At 34.2% G+C, this 21,749-nt stretch overlaps 2 protein-coding genes across 7 annotated transcripts; both read left to right on the forward strand.

Moving 5' to 3' along the window:
- Nucleotides 1–431: 431 nt before the first annotated feature.
- On the forward strand, nt 432–3,454 carry LOC110653845 (aluminum-activated malate transporter 4). The gene is made up of 6 exons (XM_021809649.2): nt 432–1,020; nt 1,162–1,299; nt 1,429–1,695; nt 1,811–1,947; nt 2,042–2,188; nt 2,514–3,454. Exons 1-6 carry the CDS (start codon nt 447–449, stop codon nt 3,126–3,128), a joined length of 1,878 nt encoding a protein of 625 aa, XP_021665341.2. The 5' UTR covers nt 432–446; the 3' UTR covers nt 3,129–3,454.
- A 933-nt stretch (nt 3,455–4,387) lies between these two features.
- Nucleotides 4,388–19,620, forward strand: LOC110653807 (serine/threonine-protein phosphatase 2A 65 kDa regulatory subunit A beta isoform). 6 transcript variants are annotated; one of them, XR_009142583.1, is made up of 14 exons: nt 4,388–4,513; nt 5,240–5,684; nt 6,274–6,520; nt 6,766–6,878; nt 7,080–7,159; nt 7,301–7,442; nt 7,528–7,608; nt 9,348–9,452; nt 9,977–10,159; nt 15,476–15,568; nt 16,169–16,308; nt 16,402–16,468; nt 16,639–16,830; nt 19,602–19,620. XR_009142583.1 is itself a non-coding variant. In XM_058132299.1 (13 exons), the coding sequence occupies exons 2-13, from the start codon at nt 5,292–5,294 to the stop codon at nt 16,735–16,737; spliced, it is 1,743 nt and encodes a 580-aa protein (XP_057988282.1). In that variant the 5' UTR covers nt 4,388–4,513; nt 5,240–5,291; the 3' UTR covers nt 16,738–17,299. The 6 variants fall into 6 exon arrangements, 4 of the variants coding, with proteins under 4 accessions (XP_057988282.1, XP_057988285.1, XP_057988283.1 ...); XR_009142582.1 differs by lacking the exon at nt 19,602–19,620 and adding an exon at nt 17,042–17,299; XM_058132299.1 differs by lacking the exon at nt 19,602–19,620 and having other exon boundaries at nt 16,639–17,299.
- The last annotated feature ends 2,129 nt before the right edge of the window (nt 19,621–21,749 follow it).

Below are 21,749 nucleotides of genomic sequence, written 5' to 3' on the forward strand. Positions count from 1 at the left end.
CTGAAATTCGTGATCCACGCCCTTTACTCTGCAAGAACATGTAAGCGTCACGGGTTGAAATAATTACAGGGGTGAAAATAAAATAAAAAAATTTTCCATGACGAAATCAGAATATTTATTTGTTTTATCCCTCTGTCTTGTGATGCCGAGTTAAATTTGCATACATATCGCTTGATATAATATGTTATTAGCCTCATCTTTACTTCATTAACGACAGTTTCATTAAGGACAGTTATTGAGTTTGGATTATCTGGCTTAAACTAATTAAATTTTGTTTCCTTGCCTATATTCTCTTTCAAGTTTCAATTCTCTTTCAATTTTTTTATGGCTAACTTTCCATGATTAAACTCTGGCCTCAGGACTGAGATAGTGAGATCAGCTAAATCCAGTATCAGGACTATTAGGTTTCTTTATTCATCAATTATCATACACAACAGGAACGTTAGATGAGATGCAGAGTCAACAGAGTGATTTTGACTCCTCTACCGGTCTATAACTACCTTTCAAAGAAGGTGATATCGAACGACATCGTTTGCAGCGTTATCTTTTCGTTTTATATTTCTGTATTGGAAGTGGCTGTGGGTCCTTCGAGTTTCATTCCAATTCTGAACTCTGATTTCTTTTCTTTCTCAAGGTCACTGAAGAAAATGGCCGCGAAGGTTGGATCGTTTAGGCAAAGTTTTGCAGAGAGGAGCAACGAAAGACTGCTTCCAAGAAAAGGGTACTCAGATTTTGGCCTAAACAGCTCAGATGGTGGCGGTGAAGAGGGAGTCAAATGCCGCTGCTGTCGATCACTTTCTGATTGGATCATCAAAATCTGGAATAAGTCACAAGATGGTGCTGTCGAGTTATATAAGATGGGTCGTACAGATCCTCGAAAAGCTATTTTCGCTATCAAGATGGGACTGTCGCTTGCACTTGTTTCTTTAGTCATTTTCTTCAAAGAACCTCTCAACAATGCTAATCAATACTCGATCTGGGCAATTCTCACAGTGGTCGTGGTTTTTGAGTTCAGTGTAGGTGTGTTTGCTTCTTCTTCTTCTTCTTCTTCTTTTTTAATTATTATTAAAACAACCAGCTGCATAAAACAAAGTTAGTTAGTGCACTTACCATTTTCATTAGATACAAGCGGCGTTTTCATTGTCATTTATTCTTTTCTAGGAGCAACACTTAACAAAGGATTCAATCGTGCTTTGGGGACACTTTCTGCTGGTGGGCTCGCCCTTGGCATTGCTGAGCTGTCTCTGTTGGCAGGAGATTTTGAAGAAGTTTTTATCATCATCAGTATTTTCATTGCAGGTTGGTGTTAATGTCAACAGCATCATTCTATATTGGAAAAGATATTTCAGTAATAGCAAAAAAAATTGTTTCGGATCAATATCAGACCTTTGTTTTTCCAATTACTGATTTGTTTTTTGTGGTGTTCAGGATTTTCTGCAAGTTACATAAAGTTGTACCCCACTATGAAATCTTATGAATACGGATTTCGGGTTTTCCTGTTGACATACTGTATAGTTATGGTGTCTGGGACCTCATCAACATTTGTCGAAACAGCTTTTTATAGATTGTTGCTTATTGCAGTTGGTGCTGGGATAGGCTTACTTGTGAATATTTGTGTATTCCCTATATGGGCAGGGGAGGATCTGCATAAATTAGTGGTGAAAAATTTCAAAGGTGTTGCTGCTTCCTTAGAAGGTTGGATCAAGTCTCAATATTTATTACTGTTGTATATTGCCCTGATTTTGATGGATTTTCACTAGACTAGTATTGGAAGATGTTAAGCTAATCTTTTCCTCCAACTTCTATTTAGGCTGCGTCAATGGATACCTGCAAGGAGTTGAATATGAGAGAGTTCCTTCAAAAATTCTAACATACCAAGCTTCTGATGATCCGCTGTATAGCGGCTACAGATCAGCTGTACAATCTAGCAGCCAAGAGGAATCTCTGGTTGTTTATGGCAGAAATTATGATGCCTGTTATCTTAAGGGATCACAAAAGGAGAGGAAATGCTGATCTTTTAACTTTTATCTTGTTTATGCAGTTAGACTTTGCAATATGGGAGCCACCTCATGGTCCTTATAGATCCTTCAAATATCCTTGGAAAAACTATGTAAAAGTAGGTGGAGCATTGAGGCACTGTGCATTTATGGTCATGGCAATGCATGGATGCATACTTTCTGAAATTCAGGTACAATATATCTGAGATGCTTCTAGCAGCATTAACTTTCTTTGCAACTGACATTCAGAGCATGCCTGTATAGATAAATTTTTTTATGCAATGGAGGAAATATTGAAAAGAAGATAAATGTAATCATTGGATACTTGGATAAACATCTAAAATTGATGGATTTGTCAAATTGTACATCAAATTGACATGCTATCTCAAATTTGTCACGTTCCATGTACTGCAAAATGTTAGTGTGTATACAAGTGAAATCCGAAAAGGGTTTGGACAAATATTTCTTTTTAATCTGTCTATTTGATACTAAATTTTATGAACTTGTTTTTGGTAGGCACCAGCAGAAAAGAGACAAGTTTTTCGCAGTGAGCTTCAGAGAGTTGGTAATGAAGGAGCTAAAGTATTGCGCGAGCTTGGAAACAAAGTTGAAAAGATGGAAAAGTTAAGTCCAGGAGACGTACTGCTAGAAGTCCACGAAGCAGCAGAAGAGTTGCAAATGAAAATAGACCAAAAATTTTACATTCTAGTTAATTCAGAAAGCTTTGCAGCTGAAAAAGCGCCCAAAGAATTCGAAGATCATGAGAACTTTATTGAAGTCAAGGACAACGAAAATGGGAATGCACAAAATCCAAACATAAGCTTCAATCCTTCCGTGCCGGAATGGATATCAGAGACTATGCTCAGACGACCAGTGTCATGGCCATCGTTTACAGCTGGTTCATTGCTTGCTGAACAGGAATCAAGAGTACTTGAAAGTGCGAGCTCTTTATCTTTAGCAACATTTGCATCATTGTTGGTAGAGTTTGTTGCCAGACTTCAAAACCTTGTGGATGCTTTTCAAGAGCTTAGTGAGAAAGCAGGTTTCAAGGACGTTACAGAACCATCAGAAGAAAAATTGGAGGCTGGATTTTGGAACAGACTAAGAAGGTGCTTTCAGTTTAAAAAATAAATTAATAATCCGCTCACAGGTACTGATTTCTGCTTGGTTTCGTTTGGCTTTCCACTTCAGTAAAGAACCAGAAATATTGCAGTCGGGAAGGAATATAATAGACTACAAAGAATAAGAGATCTCTCCTCAAATTGTTGAGTTTATTTTGTTTAGAAGCAAGTGAAAATATAGAATCCATCCCCTCAAAAAAAATATAAAATCCATCCAAGAGGCAGAGCTTTAAAACAGAATCCCCTAATGTGAAACATAGACATCTCTTTAATCTGAGGTAGTAGAGATTACCTCATACTTCCTCCCTATAAATATTAATCTTATCTATTATTGTACTATTGAACATTTATTATAATATTTACATTTATAATACACTCATTTTATGGATATATTATACATTAGATACTTCATTTTAATATTTTTGAAAATTTAAAAATATTGATCAAAATTAATATTTCATCAAAAAGGCCAATTTTTTTTTTTTGGTTTTAAGTTTCAATTTGAATTTAATTGCTGAAATTTGAGTTAATAGTAAAGATTGTAGATACAAATAAAAAAGATTTGCTAAAATTAACAATATGTGAAAGGTCAAAACTTTTTTGGTCCTTTTTTTTATTACCTGGTGCAAAATAAAATTGGTGGTAAACAAATAATTTTAGTTATTCTTGTTTAAATCCAATATTGGTTTTGGGTAATGGCAAGATATTAAAAAAAACATTTGCAGTAGTTACTTTGATATCTTCTCCTATTTGCAGTGCTTTTGTCCCTTTTGTTTTTGTCTTTGCCTCCTTGTGGACTTGTATTTGCCATCATCTTTCATTCTTTAACATTGCCATTATAAAGTCACAATTTCTAAGTGCTAATCTTGGTTTCCTTCCTTTATCAAATTCCTGATTTTAGAGTTAATCACAATCAGAATATATTTATTTTAATTTATTACGAAAATTTTAATGTTTTATAGGAAAAAACTTCAGTTTAATATAATATAAAAATTGCAGTAAGAATATCATTTAACTGGTAAAAAATGTTAATAGAAAAATATATATTTATTCTATATCAAGTATAAAAATAAATAATAATTAAAATTGAATTTTATTATAAAATAAAAGGGGATATATGTTTATTATTAATGTTAATGAAAAATAACGTTATTAATATTTATTTTTTATACACTGTCTGTATTTTTCTTTTTTTTTTTAATATATATATATATATATATATATATTTTCAATCCAAAATCTGACTTTAGTCGAAGCCCAATCCTACTGGCCCAGGGCATTGGTTTTAATCTAAATAGTTGAATATAAAGTGTGCGAAAATTCGTTGGTTCTCTCTCTCTCTCTCTCAGCTTCGTCAGAGTCAGCCGGCGGGAACGCATTGAGAATTTGAGATCGGTGAGAGCGCTTGACACTTCTCGCTGTTATATGTAATTTTTCCGAAAACATGGTTCCCTCCCCCTAAATTTCCTTAGCAGGCTGCTTTATTTTTGAATCTTTAATCCTTCTTTTTGTTTCCTGGAAAACCAGAGAAAAAGCATTGGAAATAATTTTCTCAACATTTGTGATATTCATTGCGCTTTCATTTTCTCTTGTAATAAGTTGAAATTTTTAACTAGACTCATCAGAGCTAAGGAGTTGTACCTGGCACGCTCCGTTGGCTCTTTTTTTTTTGGGATTAATTATTTATGCAATCAATTCATTTCGTCCTCATGTTCATTCATTTCCTCAGCATCTAGACATAGCGTTAAGTATTAGGATTTGAAAATCCCTGTTTTGTCTCTTCGTCTTTTGCCTTCATAGCCGAGCCTCAGGATTTGAATTATATGGTTTGTTATAGATCTTGGAGTTTTTATTTTATTTGCTTAGAAATTTTGTGACTAAAAACGAATTATGGATCCTTGAGACACAATGAATGACAGCATTTGTTTTGGTGGTTGTTCGATCCAACTTTTGAGCAGCACTTACATTTACCTGCTTTCTAATTCAAATAAGTTAATTTTTAATCGGGTGCAAGATCAATTTGATTGTGTTACAACATGGTAATGAGATAGTGATTAGACATTGACATTGTGGGTGATCTGTTGGATCATTTCTAATGAGGCTTTTCTTTTCTACCCGCAGTTTCTGAATTTCAATTTGTTGTGGTGTCATATTACAGGAACTTTGAGATACAATGTCTGTGGTTGATGAGCCCCTGTATCCAATTGCTGTTCTCATAGATGAGCTAAAAAATGATGACATCCAGCTAAGGCTGAAATCAATCCGTAGACTATCGACAATTGCTCGTGCTCTTGGGGAGGAGCGAACCCGGAAGGAATTAATTCCATTATTGAGTGAAAACAATGATGATGATGATGAGGTTCTTCTCACAATGGCAGAGGAGTTGGGAGTGTTCATCCCCTATGTTGGGGGAGTAGAGCATGCCCATGTTTTGCTTCCACCTTTGGAAACCCTTTGTACTGTGGAGGAAACATGTGTGAGAGATAAAGCTGTGGAATCCTTGTGTAGGATTGGATCCCAGATGAAGGAGAGTGACTTGGTTGACTGGTTCATTCCTCTGGTCAAGGTGAGAAATTGTTTTTTCTGTGGTTAATTGATATTGCCGTTTATTTCTCTGTTGAATAGAGATTTACTAGTAGCTGAATTGAATGATTGTCCATCATTTAGGTCCTTGTAGAAACACAATGTGTTCATAGATATCTTGAAAAGTCTGCTACATCACTAGAATGTTAGATTTTGCGATCAATTGATTTATGCCCTGTGTTATTTATCACATGCTGCATGTCTGCATCTTTATGTCATTTTCTTATTTAGGTTGGAGTAGATTGAAATGATTCTATGACTCTTCTATTGCGCCAATTTATTGGTCCTTTGCGTTAAATTTTAGTGACTCTGTAAGTACACCATTTTGGCCTACTGCAGCTTTTTTATGCTTGTGTTCGCAAGGGTCCAATTTACTGGCCTTCTATATTACTTGTTTGTGTATCTGTATTTGTATGACAGAGATTGCATGTAATCATTTTTATAGGTGAGAATGTACTTTTATGCGTGTATTTTTTGGGTTCTAATAATTATATATGCTTTATTGGTCTAACTTGCTTTTGCTACCATTGTGACTAATTCTTTGATTGCCACATATTTGAACTTATTATCAGAGACTGGCCGCTGGAGAATGGTTTACGGCTCGAGTTTCTGCATGTGGACTATTTCATATTGCTTATCCAAGTGCCTCTGATATGTTAAAAACAGAATTGCATTCAATATACAGCCAACTTTGTCAAGATGATATGCCCATGGTTAGAAGGTCTGCAGCCTCAAATCTAGGGAAATTTGCTGCAACTGTTGAACCTGCTCATTTGAAGACTGACATCATGTCAATATTTGAGGATCTTACCCAGGATGGTAATGGACTTTAAACATATGGTCTGTCACTCACATCTCTTTAGCATGGGGATAATGCTGATACAAGCACTATTACATAGCTGACTAGATAATGGAAGTAGGATAGTTGGCAATTGAATTACTGTGAACTTGTATAGAGTCCTGCTAACATGGTGGATTGAATATGCGTAACAAATGAAACTAATATCATACTTTTTGAATTTATGATCTAGCAGTGAAGTTTTTTTATTTGTATTTAATCTCAGATCAGGATTCTGTTCGTTTATTGGCTGTTGAGGGTTGTGCTGCTCTTGGAAAGCTGTTGGAGCCCCAGGATTGTATTGCACATATTCTCCCTGTTATTGTCAACTTCTCTCAGGTATCAACTTAGATTTTAGATCCCAATAAAAAAGGAAGAGAGGGGGGTATGGAAACTTTGGCATAGTTTATATTTCTTGGCATTCTACGTACCTTGGTAGTAGTATTCTGCTTTTTTCATTGGTATTTGTCAAAATAGTTTGGACAAATAATTTCAACATGCTTTTGATGAGTTACTTTTATCCTCATTGTTGCTGCACAGGACAAATCTTGGCGTGTACGCCACATGGTTGCAAATCAATTATGTAAACTTTGTGAAGCTATGGGGCCTGAACCTACTAGGTGTGTGTGTTATCTGATTTGAACTACTGCTTTAATCTGCTTGTATTCTTTGTGCTCATCTTGAAATCCACTTCTATTTGTGAATCTGAGCTGTAGATTTAGGTGATTCAAATTTCTGATTTATGGTGATTCTTTTTTAAGGACTGACTTGGTTCCTGCATATGTACGCTTGCTTCGTGACAATGAGGCTGAAGTACGTATAGCAGCTGCTGGCAAAGTAACCAAGTTCTGCTGCATTTTAAATCCGGAACTTGCTATTCAGCATATTCTCCCCTGTGTAAAGGTGCGAATGTTCACAATGTTGAATTTTTTTTTTGACCATCATGTCACCTGTTAAAATCTCAATGCTTTGTAATTTCCCACCTCAGGAACTTTCATCAGATTCTTCCCAGCATGTCCGGTCTGCTTTGGCTTCAGTTATAATGGAAATGGCTCCTGTCCTGGGGAAGGTAAGACTACCACATGATAAGTTATGCAAGATCTTGTCGTTGTCATATCAAAGGAAAAAAAATTCCCATCATTGTTCTTTTCATATATGTGAGGTTTGATGTGTCATTCAAGATTTTTTATTAGCCTAACGGTCAATTTTGGCCAAAATATTTTTTTGACCAATTTTGGCCTATTTTCGCAAATTAGACTCAATCATAGCCAGGAGAGAAAAATGGATCTGGAGACTAATTTGTGAAAATAGTCTATGAGTTTAATTTTCTCCCTTGGCTACGATTGAGTTTAATTTGTGAAAATAGGCCAAAATTGACAAAAATAAATTTTTTTGCCAAAATTGACAATTCGTGTAAAGTTCTGGCCAAAATTGACCGTTAGGCTTTTTCTATTTTATCAATTTTAATTAGATCCTATGAGAAATTGTTAACAAGGAAAAGATGAATTAATTTAGGGCTTGTTTAGTTGTAGAAAACATTTTCTATTTCTATTTTCTAGTTTCCTTCTCCATTTCCTAGTTTTCCACTCGTTCAAATTTCCATTCCAAATGGAAATTTGAAAAATTAGAAAACATTTTAGTTGACCAATTTTTCAAATTTTCATTTTCTATTGACCCTTTATAAATCTCTTACTATTTTCTTTATTTAAAAAAAATTAAATCAAAAATAATATTTTTAACTGTGATAGTTTCATAGTATTTTTAAACATGCTTTTTCAATGTAAAAATTATCATGATTATTATTATGAAATTATTTAATTTCAACATTTCAAAACTAATACGAAATTCATAAATTAATAAGTTATTACTTATTAACTAAAACAAATGATGAATAATTTTTAATTAGTTTGATTCTATCATTTTATTTAAAAATTTAAGTATATTTGTTTCGCTGATTACATATATATGGTTGTAAAAAGAAATCAAATGAAATTTAAAGGTAAAAAACAATAAACGAAGTAAATTACATTGCTGGGGGTTTGAATTTGAACCCATCAAATATTTATGTTGATGCTGAAATGGAAACATGTGTTTTCCACTTTAGTTCCATTCCTTTGCATTTTAGTGGGATTTGGAAAACCAGTAAGAATAGTTTCCCAATGATTAGCATAAATTTAGAACAATTGGAAAACTCCTCTGTTCTCCATCAAATTTTTTTAACTAAACATCAAACTCTCTTTCTCAGTTTTCTTTGAGTAATTTTCCTGGAAAACATGCCTGGCTTTCCATTACTAAACCCCCCCTTGGCTTGGAAAATATCTTTTTGAACTGGCTGGGTGGTGGAACTGTTACATATATTGCCACTGCACATATTTAGGAATAGGATATAGCCTTGAATTGTTACATTTATTGTCACTCTACACATTCAGGAATAGGATATAGGCTTACACTGTGTAACAACTGTATGAAGAATTATACACCTATCCACTTATGTGCTATTGTTTTACCAGGTTTTTGTGATTGCTACTTGTGGTTGTGAGCAATTACTTCATCTACTTAGGCAGCCTGTAGATTGATTGGAACTTGAGCTGAGTGGCTTAAATTTGGATCCTTGACTTTGTTAACCCTTTCTTCATGGCTTTTGGCCAACAGATCTGATATGTTTTAGTTCTCATGGTTCATTAATATCTTGCTTCCACTTGTTTATATATATATATATATATATATATTCTTCCAATTTCAATTGTCATATTATGAGTACACGCTGTTAACATTGGACTTCTGAATTTCAGTTGGTTTTTAATGCAGGATGCTACCATTGAGCAGCTTCTTCCAATTTTTCTTTCCCTTTTGAAGGATGATTTTCCTGATGTGCGCCTCAACATAATCAGCAAGCTTGATCAAGTGAATCCGGTTTGTAACAACTTAAGAAAGCTTAGAGTTTCTGCTTGATCTTAATTCTTGAATACTATGTGGGCCACCTTGTCCATCTCCATATTGAAGAATTCAAACTATTGCTAAGGCAATCTATTAAGTTTTAAAGTTTCTATCCAAAAAATGGTGGAAAGTTGAGACATATATTCAATTTAACAATTATATATATATATTTATATTCCTCTGTTTTTTTTTTGCAGCTATGTTCTGGCTCAAATTTATTCTGGCTAAAGTTTCATGCAATCCACCAATCATTTTTTCTGTTTAGGGCTTGTTTCTGAAGATATTTGTACTTGTCTTTGAGGATTTTGTGTGAAAGCAATTTCTTTTACACACTAATTTGCCTGTAATTGTGGCTGACCGCATAATATTGCTTACTTTTTTTCAGGATTTCATGGGTTTTTTATAGTATAGTGAACGTGCTGTTTTGATATAAATATATATATAAAAAAAAAATCTCCTTTTTTCCATTCAAGTAATGCTGGAACAAGCCTTCCTTGCAGGTTATTGGAATTGATCTACTTTCCCAGTCATTATTGCCGGCCATTGTTGAGCTTGCAGAGGATAGACATTGGAGAGTTCGGCTTGCAATCATAGAGTACATACCTTTATTGGCTAGTCAGTTGGGTGTTGGGTTCTTTGATGATAAACTTGGGGCTCTTTGCATGCAGTGGCTACAGGATAAGGTCTGTGTTATCTTATCTTGTGCAACAGAAGTTATAAAATACAATTCTCTTCTTAGTTCTACATTGGTGTTACACTAGACTTTGTTGTTGAATGATCAACATTTTTTCTTTTAGAGAGATTCTAAAACTAGAAACATGCACTTGAATGCTGAAAGCTATTTGTGTCCTGATGAAGCAGGATGTATGGCGTAGGGCTTGTGGGGACCTTGTTTTAGATATAGCTGACAGTTGGGCATGAGAGAACTTTTCCAGTGATTAAGATCAGATTCCTGCTCTGCTGGGAATTTGGTTTTAAAGATGTGCCTTAGTGAAAAAGTTTGTGATTGCCTTAAGATGAATCTCATTTCTGTTTGGATATCTTTTGTGTTACTGTTTGATTATAAGTGAATGGTCTTGGTAATACTTTTTGTTACATCTGTAATCAAACTTTCACTATCAACTTCATTAAGGACTAGTGGTATAAAGTTTGTAGAAAGAGATGATTCTCCTTAATTTCAATTAATCTGTACATGGGTATATTTATATACAATTGATTCCTATAATTGTGTTCTACTAATTAGGAAGAAATCCTAAATAAAAAATCCTAAATAGGAATACAGATCACAGAATATACAAAGAAATAATATAGTGATTGACTTTCCATAACACTCCCCCTCAAGTTGGAGCATCGATGTTAATCATGCCCAACTTGTTACAAATGTAGTCAATCCTAGCTCCATTCAGAGCTTTTGTAAAAATATCTCCTAACTACTCTCCAGTTTTGATGTGTCCTGTTGAGATGATCTGTTGTTGAATCTTTTCACGAACAAAGTGACAATCAATCTCAATATGTTTGGTCTGCTCATGAAACATTGGATTAGAAGCAATATGGAGAGCAGCTTAATTATCATACCACAATTTTGCAGACAGAGAGGTCTTCAAACCTGTCTCATCTAGTAATTGAAGTATCCACATTACCTCACATACTGATTGTGCCATGGTTTTGTATTCGGATTCAGCATTAGATCGAGAAACTACACTCTGCTTCTTGCTTCTCCAAGACACCAAATTTCCTCCAACAAAAACACAATATCCAGTAGTTGACCTCCTGTCAACCTTAGATCCAGCCTAGTCGCATCTGAAAAACATTCAATATTCAAATGCCCATGATTACCATATAACAAACATTTTCCTGGAGCGCCCTTCAGATAACACAAGATTTGTCCCAAGGCTTCCCAATGAGCAACAGTTGGGGAAGACATAAACTGACTTACTACACTAACGGCATAAGCAATGTCAGGACGAGTGACTGTAAGGTAGTTCAATTTTCCTACCAATCTCTTGTATCTCTCTGTATCTTCAAACAACTCACTATCCCCTGCTAACAGTTGTAAATTTGGAGTCATTGGTGCACCACAGGGCTTAACACCTAATTTTCCTGTCTCTTTCAATAAATCGAAGACATAGTTTCTTTGAGATAAGAAAATACCCTTCTTACTTCTCATAACTTCAATACCCAAGAAATACTTTAACAATCCCAAGTCTTTGGTCTGAAACTGGGTTTGGAGGAAGGTTTTAAGAGATGAAATACCTGCAGAGTCACTCCCAGTGATGACAATGTCATCCACGTAGACTACCAGGAGAATTAGACCAGCCTCAGATTGCCTATAAAATACTGAGTGATCACACTTACTCTTTTGCATACCAAATTCCTGTACTGCTGCACTGAATCTCCCAAACTAGGCCCTAGGACTTTGTTTCAAGCCGTAAAGAGACTTTCGAAGCCTACAAACTTTACCCAACTCCCCCTGTGCAACAAACTCAGGTGGTTGCTCTATATATACCTCCTCCTGAAGATCACCATGAAGGAAAGCATTCTTGATATCCAATTGGTACATGGGCCAATCATATGTAGCTGCTAAAGAGATAAACAAGCGAACAGAAGTAAGTTTAGCTACAGGAGAAAAAGTGTCAGAGTAGTCAACTTCATATGTCTGAGCATGTCCTTTTGCTACAAGGTGTGCTTTTAACCTAGCCACAGAACCATTAGGATTTACTTTTACTGTAAATACCCATTTGCAACTAATAGCTTTCTTACCAGTGGGCAAAGGCAACAGTTCCCATGTACCATTAGCATCTAAAGCCTCCATTTCCTCTTTCATAGCAGCACACCAACCAGGATGAGATAGTGCCTCACTAACTGTATTAGGGATAGGAACATAGTCTAAAGAAGTAACAAAACACTGAGAACAAGAAGACAATTGATTATAAGAAATAAAAGAAGAGATAGGGTAAGTACATGAACGTTTACCTTTACGAAAAGCAATGGGTAAGTCTAGATCATAATCATGATTAGTATGAGGTATAGGATCTCCCAACCAAGTAGCTGGTGGAGGATTTGAGTCAGGAATCTCCAATCTCCTGGAATAAACATGAACAACAGGAGGTCGAGTAGGTCTAGAGACAGAAGGATCAGACTGTGGGAGAGAACTAGACATTGGTTGGACAGTATATATTAAGAGATCATCCTCCTCCCCCTGACTCTCATATACAGATGATGGAGGAAAAAATGAAGTGGACTCAAAAAATGTGACATCTTCAGAAACAAGATAACGATTAAGAGTAGGAGAGAAACAACGGTACCCTTTTTGGAGCCGGGAGTACCCAAGGAAGACACATTTGAGAGACTTTGGATCTAATTTAGTAATCTGTGGACGAACATCATGCACAAAACAGGTATAACAAAAAATATGGGGTTCAACAGGGAACAAAGATTTTGTAGGAAGCAAAGCAGTATAAGGAATATCCCCATTAAGGACAGAAGACAGCATACGATTGATAAAAAAATATGCCGTAGAAACTGCATCCGCTTAAAAGTGTTTAGAAACTTTCATCTAAAAAAGAAGAGCACGAGTTACCTCAAGAAGATGCCGATTTTTTCTTTTGGTTACGGCATTTTGGGATGGGGTATCCACACAGGAAGACTGATGAAGAATGCCATTTTGTGTCATATAAGATTGAAATTGTGCTGAAAAATATTCTTTGGCATTGTCACTTCTTACTATGCGCACAGAAATATTAAATTGAGTTTTGATTTCATTACAAAAGGCACAAAGATAGAAAACAACTCAAAACGATTCTTCATTAAATATAACCAGGTAACACGAGAGTAATCATCAACAAAAGTAACAAAATAACGAAATCCAGTTTTAGAAGTAACAGAACAAGGACCCCAAATATCAGAATGAACTAACTCAAAAGGGGATGAAGCCCGTTTATTGACTCTAGACACAGAAGGCAAATGATGATGTTTTGCAAACTGACATGACTCACATTCTAGTACTGATAAAGACTGAAACTGAGGACACAACTTCTTCATGGTAGACAAAGAAGGATGGCCCAATCTACAATGAGCTTCAAGAGGTGTTAAAGTACTGGAGCAAACAAACGACTACGGTACATGATTTTACAGAATGTAGATACCACCTGACTTACGTCCTCTACCAATAATCTGCTTCGTCGTAAGATCATGAAGCAAACACTGGTCAAGAAAAAAGGAAACAGAACAATTTAAGGTACGAGTAAGTTTACTAATAGAAAGTAGATTGAAAGAGAATTTTGGTAGACACAAAACAGATGATAAAGAAATTGACGAAGTCGGGTTCGCAGTTCCAGAACCCATGACACAAGAAGTAGAACTATAAGCTAAAGTAACTGTAGAAGAAGTGAGATTAGACTGAAAAGCAGATAAAAGACTAGAATTAACTGTCATGTGATCTGTCGCACCAGAATCAATAACCCATTTGGATGAGGAAGACACAAGGCATGTAATGGATTTACCTGACTCAGCGATTGCAGTGACAGGGGAACTGGTAGGCTTTAGAGATGCCTGATACTGGTAAAACTGTGCAAAATCCTCTGCAGATACCAAAATAGTTTTCTCAGAGGAAGATACTGTAGAATCCTCTGTTGCCATATTTGCCATCTGTGATTACTGATTTTTCCTCTGAAGTTGCGGACAATTATATTTTGTATGGCCAGGCTCAAGGCAATAATAACAAATGACTCCTCTTGAGTCCTGATTAGAATTAGCCTCTCAATTACGCTGATTACTTCTGTTGCCTGTAATTCCTCCTCTACTTCCTCTTCTATTACCCTGTTGTCCATTTGGATTACAGCTAATAAGAGCACTACTGGCAGGTTGTGAAGATTGGGTACTTTCTGTACGAAGGACCCGTGTGAACGTTTCATGCAAAGAGGAAATCTCGGAACTGGAGAGAATTTGAGATTTAACAGTCTCATACTGTGAAGGAAGGCCTGCAAGAAAACTCATAACAGCTAATTGCTCTCGTTGGGCCTGCTGAACTTTCACATCAGGACTAAAAGGCAATAATACATTAAGTTCCTCATATACTCGTTTAAAATCCATAAAATAAGCCGTGAGAGACTTATCATCTTTCTCAGCACGGTAGAATGCCTTACAAACATCATAAATACGTGAGATATTCCCTTTATCAGAATACAAAAAATCTAAGTAATCTATCAATTCCTTAACAAATTCACAGTGATTAATTAAACTAATTACCTCACTGTGAATCGAGTTCCGAAGCTGCAAAAACAACAGAGCATCCTCTCTTAGCCAAGTTTGTCGTGTATCATCAGTAGGTGGATCTTTAGTAAGGTGATCATCCTTATCAATGCTACGCAAATAGACCCTAACAGTCTTACTCCACTCCAGATAATTCGAACCATTAAGTTTGTGTTCCGTGATCTTAGTCATCACTGGAATCACATCAGAAATAATATTCTTATTGTCTGCCATTTGTTGAGACAAAGAAAACTAACCGAAACGCTAATCCAAAGTGTTCACGGCAGCAAAATAACCCAAAATCACAAATCAAGAAAATACCGAAATAGGATCTGAGAGCCAAACCTAAGAAATCCTTTAATGGTGTACTGGATCAGGCAACAGCACACAGTGGTGGAATGAGGGGGTTGAGGCGACGCCGGCGATGTTGATCGGAGTCGAAACAGCCGGTCGGCGGCCAAGGTCTCTCCTGAGCTGGGTGGTGAGAACAAATAGTCACCCTAGATAGATGACCTGCTCTGATACCATGTAGAAAGAGATGATTCTCCTTAATTTCAATTAATCTGTACATGGGTATATATATATACAATTGATTCCTATAATTGTGTTCTACTAATTAGGAAGAAATCCTAAATAAGAAATCCTAAATAGGAATACAGAATGCAGAATATGCAAAGAAATAATATAGTGATTGACTTTTCATAACAAAGTTTATGCATACTGATACCATCTTGCCTGATATTTACCAGGTTTACTCAATTCGTGATGCTGCTGCAAATAATTTAAAGCGGCTCACTGAAGAGTTTGGTTCAGAGTGGGCAATGCAGCACGTAATTCCACAGGTTTGTTTTCTTATTCTTCTGGCTGGGAATTCTGCTTGTTGTGTATTTAACTATTCATTGCTCTTTTTTTACTTTTTTTTTTTTTTCTCTTTATGTAAGTTTAAACTTAGCTAATATTATATTTATGCCCAATTAAAGTACTTTGGATTTGATTTGTTTTGTGATGACATCTGTATCTACACCTAACTACCTGAGACTTTGGGTGTTTCACGTAAATATTTGGAGAAGTTAGGCCTGTGGCAAGGTTTCTACATGTAACTGGGTTGGTGGGGGGAGGGGGGAATAAAAAGGAGAGAGAAGGGGGGTGGGGGAGGGGGGGGGGTGGTTGCGGGTGTGTGGTGGGGAATGGTGGGTGGGTTTGTGGAGAGTGGGGGAGAGGATGGTGGGGGCTGAGAGACATGAGTGATGGTTTTTGTCGGAACAGTTCTTTTTCTATGCTGTCCGTTTTCTGTTTGGCCATTTTGTCATCATATCCTTTTGTAATGCTAGAAAGGTTTTCAATATGCTTCAGGTTTAGCTGTATTCCTCATTTTCAGTGATATTTTCCTTGCTTTGATATTTCTACCTGCCTATTTTGTTCTAAAGTTATAACTCATGCAGGTCTTGGAGATGAGTAACAATCCTCAGTATTTGTACCGAATGACTATTTTACGTGCTGTCTCACTCCTTGCATCTGTAATGGGCTCAGAAATTACATGTTCTAAACTGCTGCCACTGCTCATCATCGCATCAAAAGACAGGTACATGAATTTATGGAACTTGCTAACGTAGTGTAAAAATTTTTTATTGCAATATGGTGTTCTTTTCAATTTGAACTTGATTTCTTTCTGCAGGGTACCGAACATTAAGTTCAATGTGGCAAAGATTCTGATGTCCCTCATTCCCATAGTTGATCAATCTGTAAGTCTTTGTGTGTGTCTTTTTTTTTTTTTTTTTTTTTTTTTTTTAAGAAAAAAGAAAAACTCCATGTTAATGCTATTCAATTAACATTATTCCACTGGAAGATGACATTTTTTTTTTTACCCCTTTTCTAATTGTCCTTTTCATTGGCCACAAATTTGATGTAATAGGTAGTGGAGAAGACCATCCGGCCCTGTTTGGTTGAACTGAGTGAGGATCCAGATGTTGATGTCCGGTTTTTTGCCAACCAAGCAATTCAGGCAATCTAGCACTTCAGGCTAGACGCCTTTTATACACACGGCTGAACTTACAAATTATGAGTATGACCATTTTGCTGGAGGCGCCATATTTCTGTACATCAGGTTAGTTCCCTTTCCCTTAATACTTCCACTGTTCTAGGGCACTTTTTACACTTATGAGCCTGTGACTAAAATGTAACTGCCATTTTGGCTTTTAATTTTAAGTGCTTTTGCCAATAGTGTGCTTGATAAACCTGTCCATGTATTTTCCCCCCTATATTTTCTTTATTTAATTCCCATTATAAAAATAAAAAATGGCATTTTTTGTTTCAAGATTTCCATACTGCTTGGTTTCCTTCTGCAAGACTGGTTGGAGTCCTTAAAAGGGAGGTTCGGTGGATTTTTAGCCTCCCTGTAAATAAGGGAGCATGTCTTTCCAGATTTGGCTGGAATTTATGTATTTTATAATTGGGGATATATTGGGATTTGTGATCTATATTCTCGTGATGAAATGGATGATAGTGAAATGTATATCTATGGGGTGGAGTTCAATTGTTATGAGATAATAGATAAAACAAAAAAACTTCCACAATTCGATTTCAGATATTAGATTCTTTCTAAACGGCGGTGCTTTATGTTCCTTTTATGCCTCTACGCTATTGTGAACATTTTTTTTTTTTGGGAGGAAAGACTTCCATCCATACTTGTTCTTGATCAGAGACATAAAAATAGTGAGCTAAAAGATGACTTTATTAGCATTCCTAGGCACAAAGATGAACTAAGGGCTTTAACATCATCAAACAGAAGATCCTGCTACACGTCTTGGCAAGAACCCCTTTTAAAGCATCGATGTTCGCCTTATTGGCACTCAAAAGCAAACTCACCAACTCCATAAGAGATCATCAATTCAACACCATATTTCAGAGAAAGGACCCAGCTGTCTATTGGGATGAGCAAAATTCAGTTAAATCAAAATAATCAATGGAATTAAATTGATTTAAAATAAAAATTTTTGATTCCTTCCATCATTGAGAAATTTTAAAAATTGATATTTTTGAAAAAACTAGATCAAACCAAACTTCTTCGAAACGGTGCATTTTGTAGGATTAGGGTTACTGATTCTTTATACTAGTCCATCTCTTCTCTCATCTTCCCTTCCCTCTTCTCTTGATTCGATGATTTCATCTCTTCTCTTATTTGCTTTTTCCTGTTGTGTCTCGATTTCTTTCTTCAAAGACAAGTTTACCCATTATTGAGGCAGCAAATTCATAGTGTCCTGAGTGGAAAGGCAAGCGCATGGTGTTATTTTCTAACTACTATAACGTGAAATTAGACATTTGAAAGGAAGTTGCAAAATATCAACTCCACCATTTCCCCTCTCATCTGAGATCGATAAGGTGGCTTTCTGAGTCATCCATTTGACAGAAGGTAAAATAGGATTTTATAAAGTTTTATAAAGATTTTTCATAATTTTCAAGCCTTCATAAATTTTAATCATAAATTTTAATATTTGAGAGAGAGAGTTTTTTTAAAATATTTAGAGGTTTTAAAAAGAAAATCCTATAAAATTGGAAAATAAAAGTTTTTAAAAAATCTTGAAAAATTATATTTAAAAAACGTTCTATCCTTCCAAACACAAACTCAAGGTTTTCAAACCTTTAAAAACCTCACATTACTTCAAAAAAAAAAAAAATTCCACCCAAACAAATGATTATTTTTGGTTAGTTCCAAGTGCATATGGATGATAATCCAATAAATTCTATAGAAGCTTTTGCCTTTTCTTTTTCTTTTTAGTTTACATACTATTTTTTAAAATAAGAGTGAAAAAATGGAAACTTGAATTTGACTTTATTAAGTGAGTAATATATATGACTTTAAACTTAATCAAGTTAGCTAAACTATTATTTAATCTTTCTTATTTGGTACTTTTCTAAAATAAAATAATTTTTATTAAGTAGGTCTTTATTTTGGAATACAAAATTATATATATATATATATATATATATAATTCTTAGTCAACAACAAGAAATTAAAATGCATCTTATTATATAAGTAGGCCAATCTTTCCTATTTTGCTCACCAAAAATTTTCGACGCATGCCTTAATTAATTGATTTTAGAAGGCCTATTGACTGAAAAAATCCAAAACTTTACATAATTGCTTATTTTTGTTGGCTAGAGGCAGTATAACGTATTGACAGTAAAGATTGGCAAAAAAATAGCAAAGCTGGCTGATGATTGAAACCTAGCTATACAGAGTGAGAGTAGATTTTGGGGGTTGAGGCATTTTTACCTCTGACTGGTTGCTAGCTTCAGCTTCAATTCCTCAACCACCATTATTTACTTTTATACCACATGCCCTTGGTTTTGTCTTGTCTTGGCTCTACTATAAATACACCCTCCATCTTCCTGTAAGTATTCATCAGCTTAATTCATAATATTCATCTTAAGCTTGAAGAGGATGAAGATGATGATATACCCAAAATATGGTTTCCTCTGAGACTCAGGTAACTAGGACTTCTCCACCACATGCAATATATTTCCTTAATTATGATATTAGATATGTTTAAGTTTGCTTTTACCATGAACAAGAAACTGATTTTGTACGTAATTGTCAATGGCTTATTGTCGTGCTTTTATTTCCTCATCTTGTTTATGAACAAAGAAAGAAATTGGATAATAGCATACCTGTGTTAGACAGTGAGATTTCAAGTTCGAGTTATAGTCAGAGCCGATTGTACTAAACAAATAATATATATAATCTGCAAGTGAAAGCCAAATATATGTAAAATATATGTATTTATAGATAGTTAAGATTTGCTAATCACGCTGGATACAACTGATCATGGCATTCCTCAGAGAGATACTAATATACGATACATCTATTTCTTGCAGGGAAATACCCGATATGTTGATTTGGAACACTCATTTGAGCAAGAAATCATGAGCCTGTTACACATAGTAGGGCATCAGGGTTGAGCAATTTCAACAACCTCAACCTTGGACCTTCAAGGCTCGACTATGTTATGGCATTGCCTTAATATAGGGCACATGCATGAAATATGGAGCTCTCGTTTAATTTTCCTCAACTTTATCATTATTAGCCATGGTCCATGTAAATGTTGCAACGTTGTATGTTTTACCAAGATATTGTAAATGAACCGTATCATTAATTAGATATGTAACTTATATAAAGGAATAATTTCATAGCTAATTGCATTGCTATATATATAAGGAGGGGCTTTCGAGAAGTTTTGATTTCAGAGCTTTCTTTTAGACTGTGCTAAAGCTAACTTCTTTGTAACTTTAATTTGAGGGTATTGTGCTCAATTCTGCACTATTTTTGTATCGAAAGTAATTTTTATTAAATTTTTTTTATTATAGTTAAGATAATATCAGCAGAAATTCTCATGTAAACTTAATGTAATTTAATTATTAATTATTTTTTATATTTAAAAAAAATTGTGGAGGGACTTGTCTTTTTAAATATTAACCGTTGGCAATGGATGGACGCATTTATATTTCTAAGAATTTTTCTTATTTAAATCTGATTTATCATGGATTCAAGATATAAAATGTATTACGGAATCTATTTATTAAATACATGAGTCACATATAATTGTATTTTAAATTTATGATAAATTCGGTCTAGACAAAAATTTTCCGTGTGTTGATATAGATCGACTTAATTGAATGGTAGCAAATTTTTTTTTTTTTTTATTTGCTAATAAAAAAACACATTCTATTGAAACTTGAACTACACTGGTCTGATTTTCAATTCTAATGTGGTGTATGTTTCACAAATCCATAAAAATCTTTATATATTGTTTAAAAAAAAATTAATGTGAGTAAAACAATTAAAAAAAAATAGAAGTGCAAAGGCTAATATTATTGTTGAAAATATTATCATATGAAAATTTAAAATTTGAATTATTTAATTGTATATAGCTTGTAATGATAATTTCTTTAAAAATTGTGAGTTTTCACGTTGAAATGTCAATTAAAATTAAATAAATAAAAAATAAACCTTATATACTCATATATAGATATTAATTGACGTTCAATTATTTTTATCATTAGATGTAATTTAATTAATTTTTTTTAAAAGATAAGAGTTTTTTCTTATCTCTCCACCATTAAATATTACTCATTCTATTTACTTTTATCTGTCGCTTTTTAAAAATTATTTTATCCAAATTTATTTATGGCTTTGAGAATATTAAGGAAATTTAATTAATTTTTTTTTTAATTTTACCTTTATTTCTATTAAACACAATAATTATTTTTACAATTTTCTAAAACTCATTTTATTATTTTACTCTTTTTGTCTTAATTAAGTGACATAAAAGATAATTTAATCAAATTAAAGAGTATTTTATTATAATTTAAGTGATTTAATTATTTTCTTAATTAATATATAAAAATTTGAAAATAAAAATTGACGAAAATTATAATATATTAATGAAATTATTAAATAGTTAGTAAAAGAAAATTGACTTAGAGAGAAAAAAAGAAGGGTAAAGAAACTGATAACATTTATAGACGAAGTTGATTAGATCACAACAATAAACATGTAAAAAAGTGGTAGACCAATTTCCTCACATCATACAAAGATATTAATCACCCATATTGACGAACTTGATTAGCCCACAAAAATAAACATCTTAAGCCTAACTCTAGATCCATTAACTAATTAATAAATTAAGGTATCTTAAACTTGTCAAATAAATACAAAGTTGTTTAACTGAAACGCGTTCTCCCGAAAAGCATGCATTAATAAATGATTGTTTTAACATTATAAGCAAAATCAAACTTAGAAAGTCATTTATTAACAAGCTGAGGAAGAAATCACATCTTCAACTGCCCCTTTATGAAAAATTATATTATACATTTGTGATTTCATATAAACAATCTTACATAATATTGTTCTATATTGGTTTGGAATAAGATGTTTGAGTTATATATAAGACTCAAGTAAATCTCTTCTTTTTTTAATAAGCTTTTGGGTGGAGTTAGACTCGATTAATTTTCTTTACATAGTAT

The sequence above is a fragment of the Hevea brasiliensis genome, chromosome 13 (assembly GCF_030052815.1).
Source record: "Hevea brasiliensis isolate MT/VB/25A 57/8 chromosome 13, ASM3005281v1, whole genome shotgun sequence".
Classification (NCBI taxonomy): Eukaryota; Viridiplantae; Streptophyta; class Magnoliopsida; order Malpighiales; family Euphorbiaceae; genus Hevea; species Hevea brasiliensis.